At 38.1% G+C, this 18,682-nt stretch overlaps 2 protein-coding genes across 6 annotated transcripts in view; one reads left to right on the top strand and one right to left on the bottom strand.

Moving 5' to 3' along the window:
• triob (trio Rho guanine nucleotide exchange factor b) overlaps positions 1-3,550 on the bottom strand; it is a 110,795-nt gene extending 107,245 nt beyond the window's left edge. The window contains exon 1 of one of the 2 annotated variants that reach the window (XM_024267200.2): positions 1,902-3,550. In XM_024267200.2, coding sequence (XP_024122968.1) covers positions 1,902-1,971 — 70 coding nt within the window. In that variant the 5' untranslated portion in view covers positions 1,972-3,550. The remainder of the gene's footprint in view (positions 1-1,901) is intronic. The other variant, XM_024267198.2, reaches the window with a different exon arrangement.
• Positions 3,551-6,099: 2,549 nt separating this feature from the next.
• cobl (cordon-bleu WH2 repeat protein) overlaps positions 6,100-18,682 on the top strand; it is a 57,895-nt gene continuing 45,312 nt past the window's right edge. For 3 of the 4 annotated variants that reach the window (XM_024267168.2, XM_024267170.2, XM_024267165.2), the window contains exons 1-2: positions 6,101-6,541; positions 6,808-6,915. In XM_024267168.2, coding sequence (XP_024122936.1) covers positions 6,890-6,915 — 26 coding nt within the window. In that variant the 5' untranslated portion in view covers positions 6,101-6,541; positions 6,808-6,889. Of the gene's footprint in view, positions 6,542-6,807; positions 6,916-18,682 lie in introns of all 4 variants that reach the window. The other variant, XM_024267169.2, reaches the window with a different exon arrangement.

Genomic DNA, 18,682 nt, shown 5'->3' with positions numbered 1-18,682 from the left:
ATGTACGTCTTTGTTATCCTCATCTGAGCTGGAATCTGACTCAGAACTGTATGGCTGGATAGAATTTTTTGTCATTTTTTTTGCACCGGTAATGTTAGGTTGGGGTTGTGAATGGCTGTAAACTAGCAGGAGAAAGTATAAACAAATTGATGACAGGAAGTAAGGACAGGCTTACTCCGCACCAACAGTCTTGCCCACAACTCATAAACAAATTTCTACTAAACTACTGCTACTCTGTTGAAACTACGTTCTAGAAAACGACTTCTTTTTTTGCTAAAAACATAATAATAATAACTAAAAGTCCACTGGGAAAGCTTTTACAATAGATCAGAAGATGTTCAGACTGGGACTTTAAAAAATACTGTCAAAAATACTTGATTTGTGAGTTAATAAGCTTTAGAACAGGCATGTCCAAAGTCTGGCCAAATCCATTCAAATGTCTTTCTTAAATTCAATAGTAAATGTGCTCTAGTACTTTACATATACTGTGAGGATAAATTCTATCATAAACCGTTGGTTAACAGAAATATATTTTTCCTTTCCTTTGTTTTATATTTCACATCTTCAAATAAAAAAAAATAACAGTATTCTTTTGGTAAAAATGCATATACATTTATTTCTGTTCAAAGTAAAAAATAAAAAAATATTTCCATTGCAATAAATTAAATAAATAAGCTCCTATCATCCTTTGATCTACTGTCAAAGCGTTTCCTGTGGTCCTCTAATGATGATTATGCCGTTTTTAGCCAAAATAAAAAGAATTTTCGTTTTCTAGAACACAATTTCTGTAGTAATTCATGAAAAATGATCGTAGGCGGGACTGTTGGTGTGCAGTAAGCCTGGTACTATTAACCTTTATTTATCTTTTTTTTTTTTACACACTTCCCCACTAGCTTACAACCCCAACCTATAGCCGTACAGTTTTGGGCTAACAAAGTTATCTACAAGCAAATGCATAAGAATGGAGCTTATGGCTTGCCGTAGTAGGTCCTACATCACACCTACAAGCCTTTTTAACATATTTTTTTGCACCCGATTGCAACAAATACCCATAAATGCAATTTTAAGCTTTCTTTTCTTTAACTATATCATTAAAATGCTACAAGTACAAACCAAAAACACAATCAAAGTAAGTCTTTAATTTAACTATACATTAAATTTGATAAAGAATGCCTCACATGTTTCCATCTCATCAAATTTGGCCCTATATTGTCCCTTGCCTATAACATAAAAACATAAATAAATCTGTGCTTATAAATGTTGCAGAAGGCCATAATCAGGAACTGTCTGTCATCCATCCTCCTGTTGTGTTATTATCGCAGGCCTCACATCCACAGCACCGCCTATCCATAAAACGCCATTCCGTTTTAGCCGCAAGCTGGAAAAATTATCTGGAGGCCCCATTTGTTTTGATGATGCAATTCTATTTGAGGCCCGATGCGTGGCGTGCAACCTCTGACTTGTGCGCGTGCGTCCACGGCCCTGTCCTGAGCTGTTTGGGGGCTGCGTTTCAGAGGTTTGCAAACAAGTAAAGACAGAAAAATGAGAGGAGGTTGGTTGGTTTGATGGAGACTGCGCGTCCACAGCCTCCCACGAGCTAAAGGAGTGTGGAGCTGGAACCGAGCTGGACCTGGAGGGTCCAGTGGACGGGACACAGTGTCAATGAGAGAGGAGGAAAAAGAGGGGGCTGAACAGTGGGTGTCATAAAAAGGCTGCGGCGTGTCAGGTCAGTGATCGACGGAAGGGTAGTAAATAATCCAGGCGCGTGAGCATCCCTGCGTCCGAGGGCGCAGCAGCAGCCTGCGCATCATGGAAGCCGTCCACGACGCCGCTGCAGAGAGCCAGCCGTGGCAGCTGCGTGGAACGCGGAAATCTCTCCCCCCACAACAACAACGACTTACCGGATTTGAAAAACGCCGCTATGTCCGCCGCGTCCTTCGCAGCTTCATCCAGACCCTCTCCTGCGCTCATCGCTGCGGTCGCTTTCGGGGCGGAAACAGCGCCGGTGTGGAGGGGAGAGGGAGACGGGAGAGGGGAGGAGGAAGGGTCCTCAGAGGCTTCCGTTCAGCTGCATGCGCGATTCACCCACAAAAGAGAGCTGTCCGTTGACGGAGGCGGATCCGGTCATATCGTCGTAATCTCGGCTCCCCTCCTCACCGGGCGACAGACCTTCTCCTCCATTTTGGCGGAGAAGGGAAAATCCTGGCGACCGATCGGCGGCGCTCCCGAGCAAGAACGTAGGAGGGGGGAGGCGGGGGCAAAAGAGGGGAGGAGAGCTGAGGGCTATTCCGTTTGGATGGGTGGGTGGGTGAGGGTGGAATATCCAGGGATTCCGTTGCGGGTAAAAAGGGGGTGTTTGGTGCAATGTGCGCCACCCAATTTTTTTTAAGCCCCCCATCCCATCCCACCCCCTGCGGTGTGCACGCGGAGCTGTTTCCCAAACATTTCCAACTCAAATTCCTACAGAAAGAAAGGACAAAAAGGGAGAGGGGAGAGTTTATGGCCTCTTCATCTCCAACTGATGAAGATGATGCTACAGTATGAGGTCATTTGCCCCACAAACCTAACCCAGATCTCTTGGCCCAGTCTTTGGGTGAAGCTCGGTACTCTGCTGCCCTCTAGCGGTTGTCGCTGAGTAACGCACATGAATACGCACTTTCAGTTTTTTGATTAGTGCTGTCATGCAGTTATTATTTGATAAATTGAATAATTGTGATTTGTAATTATCAACCTATTTTTAATTTAAGCTAATAGTTTCTTTCTCTTTTAGGCTTTTTTTAGTCAAATTCATGACATTGTGGCTCAGTAAGAGTTGAAAATACAACAAAAAAAATTGGTTTATGTTTTTTTAATTTTTTTTTTTAATTTTTTTTTTTAATAAAATACTTCAAACTTTTACTTTTACGCCACTAAGGAGTTTTTTAATCTAAAAAAATTAAGACAAAAAAAATCAGTGCCTGAACTTAACAAAAAAAAACAGTAGGAACATTTCTCTGAGTGATCCACAAACGTCTTATTAATACATATGTTGATATAATATATTCCTCAGTTTATCAAAGGATCAAGACAGAAGAAAACACTGGAGTGATTTTTTTTTGTTTGTTTGTTTTCTTTAACCTGTTTGGTGAATTTGATCATTTTGAAGACTGGGATGCAGCAGACGAAAAAGAGAAAAGTAAGTGAAAGAAGAAGGAGACGGAGCACGAGGAGGAATTGAACCATTTAGACTTTGTTTCTTTGTTGAGACTGGATAAACACAAGCGGTAAGAGGGGAACTTTCCCTCCGAAATAATGATTTTTATCACTTCTCATGACATTCAGTGTATATATCACTTTAGTTTCACTGCTTCAAAGTGAAGTTGGTGCAGGCCCTGCATCTGTTGCCATGACAACACATCACATCGTGTATCAAATAGTTCGCTTAAGTGTAAAAATGTATTTAATATTTATTATTTTGGGAAGTGAACATGGTAAAAGCAAGATAAGTTCATTTGAGGTGTCCATTATCAGAAGTTAATGGAAGCAACCGTCCATTGCAATTGACACCACCATGTGCTTCAAGGACTTGGATTTGGAGGACAACAATTTTTACACATTTGGGTGTGAAACAACAAATGGTACTTTAGTTTTCTTCTTAATTAAATAAACTTGACAGTAAATGAATAAGTTTCATAATTTTAAGTCCACATATGAGATAACTCAGAAAGCGTGGTTGGTGGTAACGCCCACAACTCACAGTTGTTTTTCTGATAGATGTTTGTGGTTGTCCGTCTGAATCATACACAATTAAGAGACAATTTCACAATCACCAAATAAGCTTTTCTATATGTTTTTGGAGTGTGAGATGAAGCCACAGCAACAAGGGTTATTTGTTTCAGTTCTTTTCTGCGGAGCGAAGGATTTTGTCTATAATTATTAATACAACATTTGAGGCCTGATTAACAAACTTTTCAATGTTTAGACAATATAAAAAAAATATTAGGGAAATTATACATACAAACTAGAAGCATGTACAAATATTTTTTTTTACTTTGAAAGCATTTCAACCTTTTTTGTCAGAGGTAAAGAAAACACATTCTTTTAATTTTAAATATTAAAAAAGCACTGAGGTTTAACTACATTCTCTTTTATTAGAGTCTTAGTAGTCTAGACTACTCACAAAAATATGCGCAATGCAGCAAAAAATACTTGTCAGTACTTTTTTATTAGCTCTCCATGTCCTCAGCTCATAGAATGGTATTGCAAAGTATGTATTGGCTGAAAAAATAATCCTTGTTGAAACTCATTTGTGATGTGCTAAACAAATATAACCAAATGATTATATCATGTTTTGATCACAAAAAAATTCAAATTGATCATGTTTTTTAGAATCCTGTAAGCAATAAAGTATATTGCTTAAATTCAGTCTACAACATACATTATTCTTGTAAAAAGTAAAAAAGTTAACATACTTTTCTTGTTGAGGACCAAGGAGACAAAAGATAAATGGTCTTATAAACCTTGTTTTCACAAAACCAAGATGGAGAAGGTGGGTTGGACTTTCAGTTTAGTTCAAAAGCTTTGTCAGCATCTTTAGGGTATCCCAGCACTAACACTCAACATAGATGCAGAAGGTGGGATCAGACAGAACCTTGTAGGGCCTTCAGCTGATGACACACACATGCACTCAAACACAAATACAAACAGGACTCAGTTTGTAATTTTTCTTTAATTAAATATGAAACTATTAGATAAAATTCACTCCTTTACTATATTAAATGATGACTTAAGAAAACAAAAACAAAGAAATAAAATGTAGCCAATTTCCACTTTAATCAAATTCAACTTCATAGTATAATTGTTGTAATACTGACCTCTACTGGTGGAAAACGGTTCTACATTGTGTTGCATGAGCATGAATTCAAAGTGCATCAAGTTCAAGGGAATATATAACGTATATTATTTTGAAAAACTAAGGCAAGTTTTTTTGTTTATTTGTTTCTCTGTTGATCTAAAAGAATTGGTCTCTGTACCGCACGTGCGGTGGAGGAGCCGCAGGAGGCTCAGTATTCCCCGTGAGGATGACTGCAGATCTGCTGACTAGGGCGGGCTTTATAAAGCCGAACGTCAAGTTAGATAGAGACGACAGGAAACGTGTGGATCTGACTTTCAAAATAATATCAACAATATCAAAGTTTAGTGAGTTCAAAAGTTCAAGTCATTCCTTTAAAAAACAGGAAGTACAGTGTACATCAAAATGATCTGTTTATTTGTTAGGGTTATTTTAATTTTTTATATATTTTTAAGGTACTTTGGATTTTCTACAGATTACATAGAAGGGAGGATAAGGAGTACCGTGGTCTCAGCACCTTACAAAGCCATGGCTGGTTCTGTTCTGGGTTCTGCTCTGGAACTTTTGGAGCTGATTCTCCAAACTGATTGGAACTTGGAACAGTCGGTCAGTCAGAAAGTCTCCAGATTTTGTTCAACACTAGTAAGAAATCCACACCCACTCATTCTTATACATTATATATTAAGTCTATGTTCTTATAGCTATTGCTTCTCTATGAAAAGCACGCAAAAAAACACAACTGCAATTTAAAGCTTTTTTTTCCCCCTTAAAACATGTCCTCCATCATGCATAAAATGCCATAAGAACTTGTTAAAAACAACAAAAACACAAATTTCATTTGAGTGGTTTTTTAAGGATGCCACAACTTAATTTTATCTGCTCCATAATCTGTTCCAAATTTACCTAAAAGTTCACACAAAGAAACTTCAAGCAAGTAAAATTATTTTCAGATGCCACATAACCAAACCAAGGTTTCCAAATAATAATAATAATAATAATAATAATAATAATAATAATAATAATAATAATAATAATAATAATCAATTGCTGAAACATACTTGGTGGATTTTTGGTTCCTGCTTCTTTCTTCTGCTTTTCAGCTTCAAAATAAATGCTTCATGTTTTCCCTTGGAATTCAAGACCATATTACAGACAAAACTATCATATTTCAATTTAGAAAAATGCATATTTTTATATTTCTATTTACTTAAGGTTTAGGGTTGCCCTCTGCTGGCAGAAAAATGTTGCTTTTTTGTGTGTTCTCCAAAATAAGGTCTCACATATGAAGTTAGATTTCTTCATTAGCCTTTCTTTAGCTACCTCTGGTTACAACCTCATCACTCAGAGACAAACCATTTTCATTCTCCTTTTGTCAATTATTTCAAGCCATATGCCAGTTTTATTGCTCTTCCTGCTAATCAATGCCATCCCCTATTAAAATGAAGTATCTAAAAATAGCAGTATGTAATAAGAAGCATACTGTCTGAGTCATAGACAAATAAAGTAATAATAAGTAAAGTAATAATAATAGGGAAGACAAAAAAGGGAAAATAAAAAATATCTGCTTTGAAGTGCTTTTATTTTTAAAAGATCTTCCCGGAAGTTGTGACCCTGTCTTTTTCGTCTTGACGACGGCGCAGTAATTCAGAGCCAGGGTTATAGGAATTATGTGAACCGGAGCCGATAAATTCAGTCCGTGGAAATGACTCAGTAAGGCTGCCGTTTATTCATTAAACTCTTTCCTCTTTAAATAAGTAAAATTAAGCAAAAAACAGTATTTAAAGCGCGTTTCCGTCTCGGACTGTGGGACTTTTGCGGTCACCGCGGACTGTTATCTGCGCGCGCGCGCGCTGTCACTTGTTGAGTCTATGAAACGCCTTTGTCGCTTCTGCTAAACAAAAAAACTTAACAGAGGTGTTCCGTTGGCAGACTTGAATGATAATTTGTTTTAATTATAAATATATTTTTCTCCACAGACGATCTTTTATCGCAATGGATTGTTGGTAATAGCGGATTTTGGGACGCCGCTGTTCACTTGTGCCTTTAGGAATCACTACAATGACGGAGTCTAAGCCTCCTACTGGGTGAGTAGAAAGACAGACTTTATGGAATCACATTAGTCTGAGGAGATTTCCATTTATTCAGCTATGTTAGAACTACATTTTTATTAGAATAAAGAATTAAGTAAAATAATTACTATATATATTGTTTTTTGTTAAAACTTTTTGGGCTCAATAATAACTTTGTTGTTCGACTCTTCTCATAAATCAAAGCGCATGGCTGTAACAGCACCAATCAAAGTTACATTTCCTGTTTTTTTTAAACTAATCATTTATCCCATTAAATTTAAGCTAAGCCTGAACACACCTCAGGTCACAGTGGGAATATATTTCAGGTTTATTCCCCCAAAACTGCAGCCACTCCTGCACTGCTTGTAAAGTATATATAGAAGTGGGAATTTTAAATTTGAACTAATTGTCATTTTAGATTTAGATATGTCATTATAAATCAGTTATATTATATTTATATGCTAAATTAAACATTCTATTATGGATATGACCTCTGACCTTAAGTTTGACACAATGTGCAAACACTTCTTTACTGTTCTGTAGCACACTTGCGATTACATCACACCTAGCTAACAAATATCAGTCAAATGTTATATCTCAAGGGGTTTGATGAGAATCCACCCAAAAAAAAAAAAAAAACATATGCACACACTCTTTTTGAAAATAGTCAGATAAACATAAAAACGAAGGAAAGAACAATAGAAGCGTTTTCAGATTGCTGGAGACACTGGAAATATTGGGTATAATTTTTTTTTAAAAAGGCTTACATTGATATAGAATACAACTAGTTAAAAAAATATAGTGTAAAATTAACTCCACACAGTTAGAATATTAAAACTGAAGAAATGCACAAGACAGTAAAACTAATACAAAGGAAGAAAATAAAAGAAATCAAACAGTTTTTAATTTCAAAACAGGACTCAATATTATAAGTAAATAAAAATAAATACATAAATTAGAACAGGGACATATTGATGTGGCAGATCAAAAACTATATGTAGAGTCGCGGGTCATTACTGCCACACTGACATTGGTCAGTGCGGCAGTTTTGGACTCAAATGTGTCTTCCTCAGTGTGTTTAGTGAGCTCTGGCCTCATTTGTGACATAGAATTCTTCATATGGGAACAGGGAGTAGGTCCTGTCTGCAAAAAAGGTGAGGTCATTGATTCTGTGAATATATTTTTGCTCATATTTTCAATACTTAAGACTCAAAATGAAGATTTGTCTCACATCACAGTATAGCCTTTGGTGTAGTTGTTCTCTGCTTTATACTTCAACAACACATCTGTCAGATTTTACATTGAAGTATAAAACAGTTATTATGGATTTTACCCAATGTACATAAAAATGCACTTATCTTTTTTTTTTTTTTTTTTTTTTAGTAGACTTGCATAAAATCTTATGAAGAAACACTGGATTTTTTTTTTCTTAAAGGGGCCATATTGTCATTTTCTTTCGTGTTTCAGAGTAAATTATATCCATATAAATGATCATGTATTATGGAACACTAAAAAAACAATTTATTTATGAAATATGAGTTTTTTGTGAACTATTTTCATACCCAGAAGTTAAATGACTCGATCTCTAAGGCACCGCCTTTCCCTCCTTGTGTATGCCGCCAGATGAGCATTTCAGGATTTATTGAAATGATGATATAATCTCCTTATCACCAATTCTCCCAATTCATTGTTTAGGATCGGATACGTTGAGGATCCATTCGTTGATCGCCACTAGCTCGAACTGCTAGCTTTCCGGAGAAAGTTTCCGTGTTAGCCTGTGGAAGGTCAGACTCTTCCTAGAAGGGGCTGTCTCACATTGTGACGTGAGGTCGTGAAGACCCACTCGTGGGTATGAGAGGGGCTGCTGGTGGCAACGGATTTTTACTCAGAAATGTGTGGACGGATCAAAATACCGCTTTGAGGTTGTTTAAGCGAGGAATCAACAGTACGATACACTTAAAAGCTCAAAAAGTAGATTTTTCATGGTATGGCGCCTTTAAATTTTTAATCTGTTATGTTGCATCAATGCATATGAGGGCAATATTTCTTAATGATATCAACGAATGACCACTTCAACTTCGTATTTATAAAAAAATGGTTTTGGATGTGGAATAAGGTTCAAGTCTGCTTTAAAGTGGTCTTTTAATCATGGTTATGCTGTTTTACCCCCCCCCCCCACACACACACAAAAAAGCGGCAATTCACCTCTGAGTTGTGGGCGGTACCATTGACTTGGAGCACCCCTGCCCTTCCCAGTTGCTGAGAGCTCTATGTTTACAACCTCTAACACTAACTTACAGCCCCTCAGAACCCCAACCTAACATTAGCAACAAAAATGGCAAGGAATATTGGAGCTGTCCAGTGGTACAGTTTTGAGCCAGATACTAGCTCAAACAAGGAAAACAAAGATGTACATGGATCTATTTTGCCTTTAAGTGGATGCATAAAAATGGAGCGGAGCAAGGAGCTTGTGGCCAACCCAGTGTATTTTCTATGTTACAAATACACTCTTTTTCCAACAAGATTTTTTCATCTGGTCCTATTTAAATACAGAAATACTCAGAAATGCAATTTTTAGCTTAATTTTCTTTATAAATGTCTGCCATCATGAGAAAAATGCCACAAGAACATGTTAAAAACACCAAAATTTTTTTTTTTTTAAATCAAAGTGGGTCTTTAAAGCAGAGTTATTTCTTTATACAAATAAAGTCAAGCATCAGTTATGGTGTTTTTTATTTAAGAGAGAGCAGCAACCAGACTGCTCTGTATCAGTTTTCTATTCCTTGAGGTCATTTGTCCAAAGCTGATGTCATTGGTGTTGACTGTCTCTGTTGCAAGTAGATATTCTTGATGTCCTCCACTGTGATGTGACAATAAATGCATTACATAATCGTAGTTATGCACTCAGATCTAATTGTTGCTGACTTTGTCAGATCCAAATATAGCTCTGACATGAAGGGGCTCAAACTTTATCACTACAAACATTATAATAATTTTGATAATCTTCATAGGAATTTCAGTGAACGTAACAGGGTGAACTTACTGGGCGTTTCGCTGATGATAGGTGTGGAATCTGATAAGCAGCACTTCTAAAAGAAATGAGCAAAGACTGAATGTTTTTCGTCTGATCTTTTACGGTCTTTTAAACTTTAAACTCTTAACAACCATCTCTAGCCAAGCAGATAACCCTTAAAGTTGCAAGGTTTCGACCTGCTTTGTAACAGATTGTTTTCTCCACCTCTGTTGCCACAGCCACCGCTTTGTGTTGGGATTTCTCCTTCGTCATCCCACAGGCTATAACTGCTTTACTACCTAGCACCATTTTAATGAAACACGATTCATAAAACCGTGGTAAGTCACAAAAACATCCCGTTTGGAATGTGAATGTTCGTGAAAGCAACAGGAAGTGCAGTACTTTTGTTCTTGGATATGGCCATTTGAGCCGTCTGTGCTTTAGTGGGCTTTTGCCAGTATTATTTAAGCCTTTTATTGTCTGCTTAAGATGTGGAAGAACGATCAAAGAACCAATGAAACCTCAGTTCCTGGCCTTAAAACTTTTAGATAAGTAAGTACGCACCCTAGTATCGGAAGAGTTTCTCTGTATTCAAAGACAATATTACCTCAAAGAGCAAAACGACATTTAAATGACCCCAAACCATGACCGAATCTTATTAATTTTGTTATCAGTAAGATGCCTATGATTGAGCAGTTGTTTTTAACACATGGCTGTTTTCTTTGCTGACCTTTCCTTTTATAAGAAGCAGATGCTGATTACTGAGTCAACAGATGCAGCAAAAACAATTTAAAGCAGTGAAGTACAGTTGTGGATTAGATCCCTCAGGACTTCTGTGTGTTTCATTACCACCTCCGTGACACTGGTGTCCGACCTGCAGAAGCATGCTAACACACATGGTTGCTAATAGCACTAATAAAGTTAATTTTAGAAGTGATACAGTGTTGAGTTTATGTTCAAATCCCCAGAAGAAGGTGAAAAATCTCATGAAGATTGGTGGCTATTTTCATGTTTAAGTTTTTTTTTTTTTCATCTGTTTGTGCAAAAAAAATATCCTATAAGAAATATAAAAAAGCTTGATTGGGTCCTTTTGAGCAAATTTGTTAACGGAACATTTTAAGCTACGTTCACACCGCCCTCAGTCACCTTAGAAGAAAAGTCTACATAAAGGTGTATTCACACGCAATTTGTGCATCAACTTTGAGTGGCCTTCCCCACTTTCCCTGCGCTGCGAATTCACTGCTAACCGGCTGCCTGAGCTACTGGTGCTCCCAGCTAATGTTTTTAGGATGATTGCTATGAGTAGAGGTGTGTGTGGATATCTCACTTAGAATGTGTTGAAGACACAGATGACGTTGAGAGATCAGGTTTATTTAAAACATCTCCATGTTTGGGTTTGTGTGATTGTTAAAAAGTTTTCCCAGTACCGGGGGCTTCTATCTCACTCTGGGGGTTGTGTCTGTATGACAGCTGTTTCCTCTGTGTGTCTGTGTCTCTGTGGCTGAGCTTGAATGCTCACTGTCTACTATTAACCCGAAGGGGAAAAAATAAAATTATGAGACCTTTTTCCTTTTTTTTAATGTCTTGATGAGGCTCGAGCCGGCAGCCTCTGTACCCCGCTGCGGCTCTCTGTCTGCCGGAATATCGAGCGAGTGAGCGGGAGTGAAAGCCAGCGATCTGTCCAGAGTGTATCCTTGCTTCTCCCCAAATTAGCCGGACGAGCTCTGCAAACCTGTGGCTCCAACAGCTTGAAAAAATATAGGGAAGTTCAGGACAAAAATGCTCGCTTTGGAGTAGTATTCTACTCGCTGATTGAGTCACTGAAAACGTCTCGTGCCCAGAGCTGAGTTCCTGATTGGCAGGTGCGTTGTACCTGTTAAACTTCAGATATTTAAATTTTGGCTCCGCCGCCCAATTCGCATCTCACAGCCCCAATCAAGCTGCTGCCAGACCGCCACACCGTGCCCGTCACTCAAATTGCACCGCAGGACTTCAGATTGTCTCATGTTGTGTCTGTTCCATTGACTTAATATTGAAACTGGTTCCCTCCGCTGTGCGAATCGACTTTGGTGTGAATGCACCTTTAGACTATGGTCACATATCCTAAGATGCCACCTTGTGGCGACCTGAATGCAAGTTTTTCAGCAAATTCAGCAGGTGGTCACACGGCAGCATTTGTAATCGTGAAGCATATTTTTATTCGCCACACATTGGCCATACAGGTTTGAAAAAAAAAAAAAAAGTAAAAATTTTATGGTGACCGGATGATTTTTTTTCTCTAAAATTTGACACTGGTTAGTGGTGGCAGGCAGTGACAGAAGGAGATGGCACTATTACAAATTCGGGCAACAGCTAGGTGGCCATAGGCCAATGTGCAGCAGCTCTGATTGAACAATGTCTAAATGTCTCCGGACGGCGGTCGTCCATGTCAAGTGGCACTGGCCACCAGCGGCCCGGTAGTTCGGGAGTCTACATTCGTGATCACACCAACGATTTTCAAAAAATTTGTGCAACGGCGTGAAATCTTGATGCCTCCCCATTGTGGGGTGGCAGTTGTAATTGCAACCGTATCTTAAACGTGCATAAATGCATGTTTCTGGCTTCCATGTTCAAAATTATCGTGTTCACACGTAGCTACGTAATTAATTCCATAATTCTATGACACAAAATCTTTCTTATACCAGGATGGTGCTGTGAAAGAAGAAGCTTGAAACCAAATTTAATGAGATTTGCACCACTTTGGCATTTCACACCAAGCCTCTTCCACCTGCTGGTGATGGACCTGTGCTAGTAAACAGAGAAAGAAGAAGCCCTTCCCTGTTTGTCCAGTGTGAACACCATGGGCTAAGCGCATGTTCAACAATGAGTGTTTAGCTCATTCTTGAATACGTGTCACATGCCTTCTATGTCTGTTTAATTCATTCTGTGGTACAGACAACCATTTCTTTTATTTTTTCTCTGCATGTCTGGACCTAGCGTGCGTAAGTGTGTTTTGTGACAGTCTAACTTTGTGCTCACATGTGTGCTGAATAAGATTGACTCATGCTGATTCTGATTAACGGTGTTTTGGTGCGTTTCAGGATGCACGAGCTGCCATAATGAAAGAATTTTGAGGAAACTCTGTCATGCAAACTTACAATTCAACAACGTTTGTTGCTTATTATCTGTCATTTTAGCTCTTGGAAGTATTTCACTAAGCTACCACAGTTTTACTTGAAGATGTGTGCCCTTTGATCTGCCTGTTCCTATATAAAAAAGAATAGTATACATAATTATGTGAGATTATTTGTTTTATGACTTTTTCCACATGAAGGATACAACAACAAACATGGAGCCATTTGTTTTTAAACTTTGTATATTTCCTGTTTCTACATTCAACAAAAGTCAAAAAGTACTAAATAAAAGTTAATGTCTTGCACACAAACACCAATAGTCTTGTTTGCTGCAGTAGTCTGTGTATTTGTTACATGGTTCCATATTTTGCTTTTCAGTGTCTATGCTCTTATTACTTGTTTTGAATGTGTTTAGTTTAAAAATAGCAAATTCCCAGTTGTGTGCATTTCAGGACTGATAAACAACTAACTGTTTGGCACCCGCCCAGAGTTAATTACCGCCTGGCTAAAGAACCCTGTCTCTGTGCTCTTGTGCAGCTATAATAACTATGCAATCAGATGGGCGCATAGTGTTGCAGGTTTGTCCATTTGGACGTTTCCCATCAATTAAACTGTCTGTCTGGTTCAAAGTTCAAATCTCTAGTTTCACTGTTTTCTCACAGTTTCTGTCATTTCTTTTCTGGTGGTCAAGCTTCACAATTACCCTTACAGATGAATATGGGGTGTCTGCGTGAGAAAATGGCCAAATATTCATAGGACACAGGTGGCCCGCAAAAAAAGACCAAAATTATAGACTACTTGGTAAGCCCATAGAGTTAAAATGTTTATGCGCAATTTTTTCTTCAGGCATGCTGCAATTGACATGTAGCTGTCACTTAGCACACATGGGGATAAATTAAGTAGGTGAGACACAGGCGTTCCGTGTAGATTTTTCAAGTTTTCCAACCCCCCTGACTATTAGAAATGAGGACATTAGACCATCAGAGTATAGTTTGTGCAGGCATTCTAGGTCATCCTATTGGCACACATCACGTGCACATCCTGTGCGTGCAGCATTTTGCCTATGATCAACAAGGGACCAGTACTCTCTATACCAAGGATGGGCAACTCCATGCCTCAAGGGCCTCCGTGTCTGCATGATTTCCAGGTATCCAAGCCATACTCATAACTGATTACTTGGTCCAGGTGTGTCCAGCCAATTACAACATATCAGAGCAGGATATGTTGTAAATCATGCAGGAATGAGGCCCTCGAGGCCTGGAGTTGCCTAACCCTGCTCTATACCTTATTGATACTTCTTGAAACACTGGCCCTATTCCCCACAATTGTACATTTCATTTTACAGCGTTCCTTAAGAGGGTTATATAAGCCTCAAAGTAATTAAAAGACACACCTGTACTCCCCTTAAGATGTGGCCGCTTCTGTCTACAACCCTTCACATGCCCAAAAAACCCAAAAACCTGCAGCACTCATATAAGTGCATGGGACTGAAGCTGCATTCACACTGAAGGCGCAAGGCGCATCATATTGTTGTCTGCCGCCTTACTTTTGACGTCCGTCATATTTACTGCTCAACTCCTTGACACGGAACAATCGCTGAAGTTGTTCTAGAATTCATTCGTTGCTACATCATGGAAAACATGGATGATGTTGAGCAAGTAGTTTGGATTTATATGTTTTGGAGAGCTCTACAGAGGCGCCGGCAAGCACATCGCTGTGTTTGTTGTCAGTAGATCTTTCAGAGTTTCTCTGGGTTCTGTGTACGTCACTCTTGCAGTGAGAGCTTTACCCCAAGAGCCAAGAAATAAAAATAAATCTGGGGGATCTTTTTATGATTGTCTTGATGAAAATAAAAAAAAAAAACATATATATTCATATATAATTTGTATACCTGCTTATTCCTGTTCAGGGGTTGCTGAAGTCTAGTGTTTGGACGATAGTGGGCCACGCCCTGGACAGATTGCCAGTCCAGCGTAGGGTTGAAGGGTACCTTGCTACAAAAACGGCCTCCATTTTTACAAGGGATTGGGATGTATGTTGTAAATATTTGAAGTTTATTTTAAGACTAGTATCTGGATGATTCATCTTGTTGCCTTGTGTGGAGTCGCAGTAGGAGTGGTGACGGGAATATCCATTCTAAAGATATGTAGAGTTCCATCTGAGCCATGCTACACTTTATTTATAGAGTGATTCTCTCCTTCTGCCTTGTTGCATTATCAGGTCTTTTACTAGCCTACCTCTGTATCTGCTTAGCAAAAATCCCAAGCAAACTATATTAACAACAAAGAGGTGGTCATAAATGACTACTTTGTGAAGTTTTCACATTAGACTGTAGCTTTCTGTTTTATGCAGCTGCTATGGGCCACAGGGTTTTATTTCTGGAAGCCTGCTGTCATATATTGGTCTCTGTGGTATGCAGGCTTGTCAAAGACTAGCACAGATGGGCTGCATGTGTCTGTGGAAGAGCTCGATGGATGTCTGAGACACTCAAGTGACACGGGCAACAGGGATTCTTAAAATGTAATCAGGGAATTTCTTAACCTCTGCATATTTTAGGCATTTATTGTAACTTTTATATCGATTGCAATATTTTTTAAAGTTCATTTTTGGATCACTTTTGGAAGTAACAAGTAAAAATGGTCAATCTTTATATGGCATATGTTTATGTGTTTCCTTCAAGGCCAATCGGCAATCAAAACATGCGGATAAATTCTATAATAAAATAAAAAATCATAAAGACTTATTCTTAACTGTGATGCTTTATAGTATTTTTATTTAAGTTATAGAACTTGTTTGCTTGCAAGTTGTGGCAACAACTTCAGTAGCAAGTTTTCTTTTTTTTCTATCCTCTCTTCTTAAAGTTCTCCCTAATTAAAACAACATCTAAGAGAATAGAAAACAGACCATCCCTCCTCCTCTTCCGTTCTGGTGTTGGACTCCACCCGCTCCCACATCGTTCTTCTTCATAGTCTTCATCTGCAGATACTTTATCCCATCAGGAGTCAGCTATTGTTTCCTCCGTTTATTGTCCCTCCCTCTGTTGTCCTTCAGCTTGTTTACCCAGAACATCTCTTGAATGCAGTCCTAAAAACTGAGTTCCCCCCTTAAAATTGAGGTATTTTTACATGATTGTATTAACAACAGAGGGCAGAGAATGTGTTTTAAATGTCATCAGGTACCAATATGTAAGTGTGCTTTTGTACTAGAATCATCCTGTTGACTTGGTTGTTAATGAATGGTAACATGTCTACAACCTAATTTGGTATGGTCTTTTTTTAACACCAAGTGAAGAAAACCAATTAGAAAATTACTTAGATACAACAGCTATTTGTTTAAGGACAGTATTTCCTAAAATGAGCACTGACTCAAAGCAAGGAATAAGGAAAAATCCAAAATCATCTTCCTACTTTGCCGTCAACCATACTTCTCTAGATTCAAACTGTGAGATGTTTTTATTTTTAGTGCTTCTGGTAATTTACAGGACTTCTTTGATTTACTTTTATATATACTGTATATATATATTTTACTTGTACAGTGTCCTTGAGTGTTTTGAAAGGCGCTTTCAAATAAAATATATTATTACTTTTTGTGGTCTCCTTCCGTTCTTCAGTCCTTTGACCTTTGACCGTCCATTTGCATTCATACTGTTGTGAACTGCACCAGGGTTCATTTGCAAGTGAACTGAGATGCACATTTTCACATGGACTGAAATTTACTTTCTTGGTCCACAATGGAAGTAGAATGGTCTAATATGTCATTCATAGAATTATAATGTGCTAATTAAATACAATTATGCTTAAATTAAGGCACCTTTTTGAAACTGTGGTTGTCTTAAGGATCTAAATAAAAATGCAAGTAACAGGAAATGAGATTCATTCATTTTTGTTAATTATTTTTCTTTAACATTTAGTTTTGACCAATGTCAATGATTGACACAATGGTTTTCCTTGTAATCCCTGCACTGAGCAAACAATGGACAATGATTGTTAAGTCCATTCAGTGTCATCTTGACTACAGGACATATGCCTGACAGCATCAACAGCCAAAGGAAGGTGCTCCAATCAAAATAGAATACTAAACTCAGATCCTTTTTTAAAAGAAATGGTTAACATATTACATCAGTGTAGGAAATGTGCAACCAAGAAAGCCGGTAGACTCAACAAGGTTTACTACATTCTTCCAGAGGAAAACCGCAATGACACCTGGTCAGATGCCTACTGTTTAGCTCTACTTTAGGGACTACAGGCTGTGAGAGAAGACCAAAATGATCGCGTGCTTGGTCTTTGCAATAAACAAAAGCTAAAAAAGAAGAAAAAAAAAACTTAAAGTTTAATCATTTAAAACTTCTCAAATGTAAATGTCAGATAGTAAAGATGAACAATACGTTATTTGTGGTACTTTGCAGTAGTAGGATTTTTTTTAATTTTAAGGAAAGAAAAATTATATATATATTTTTTTAAACTAGTCCGATCTTATCCACAAGTATATTTAACTCAGTTAAAAGCTGGCCTCTCTACCAGATTTCAGCTTAGGTTGATATATTTCAGTCAAATTATGCATTTTGTCCAAATTTGGCATTGATGTACAACGCAGAAAAGCATGTTAACCACAAGAAAAGTCCAGAATGGCAGCCATTTGTAAAGATGGTGGCCATACACTCAATTGTTACAAAAATATTCAATTTCTATTTGCCACAGTATTTTAACTAACATGTTTTTCTGAAAGAGGGAATCCAAAGGTAAATCCATGCCAAATTTAGTGCTTGTACCTCAGAATGCACCATTCTTTTAATAACTGGCTCCACTATTGGTAGTTCCAGTTTGGAGCACTGACAGTTGACTGCGATGGTACAACTTAATTTTGACCATGTTTCCATATGTATTTGTTCAGAACAGCTGTCATGAGGGAAGTTAGATTGTTTTTTTCCCCTGTTTTGGGGGGAAGTCGGCTTCGTGTATTGTTTATAGGGAAACTTTTATTTGCTCTGGACATGACTGGTGTGTTACTGTTGCCGCGTGCCTCTTTGTCACTGTCCACAAGTGGACAACATGACTGCATGTGTCAAGAGGATTCAAGAGAGGGAGGCTGGAGGAGAGTGCAGATAGGGTGGAATGCTTTTTCTTTTATGTGTACTCTGGACACTGAGTGAGGAATTAAGACCGATTGCCAAGTAAACCCAGCATTAAGATTCTGGTACATAAAATAAGATGTTTAATTTAGGATTTGACAGTTGGCCACATTTTATAAAGAGATTAATTGTAGTGATTAGTGGAAATCTTTCAACATATGTTGGAGAATCTTTTTTGTGCTTCTTGATTATTTAAAAGTTAGCATAGTTGAATGCTAGTTTTGAAATATTTCAACTTAACTGTTTTTCCACACAACTGTACACACGTACTATTAATCAAAAACATTAAAAGAATCCTTTCTACACTTTGCTGTCCCGGTTCAGTTTTGTGTCTTGTGGCCACTCATCCATTGTGTGAGTGCTTCCAACATTCACAGCTGTTGCTAAAATGAGCTCCCTTCTGCAGTCAAGTGTTGTAAATAGAGGTTGCCGTGGGGACACCATGGCACTAAAGGAGTATGCAGGGAGGGAAAACAGGGGCAGTGTTTTTGTGTATGGGGTAGCTGAGTACCAAAACGTTAGAGAGCA

The sequence above is a fragment of the Oryzias melastigma genome, linkage group LG16 (genome assembly GCF_002922805.2).
Source record: "Oryzias melastigma strain HK-1 linkage group LG16, ASM292280v2, whole genome shotgun sequence".
NCBI lineage: Eukaryota > Metazoa > Chordata > Actinopteri > Beloniformes > Adrianichthyidae > Oryzias > Oryzias melastigma.
The sequence above is the reverse complement of the archived record's forward strand: the minus strand, read 5'-3'. Positions and strand labels throughout refer to the sequence as shown.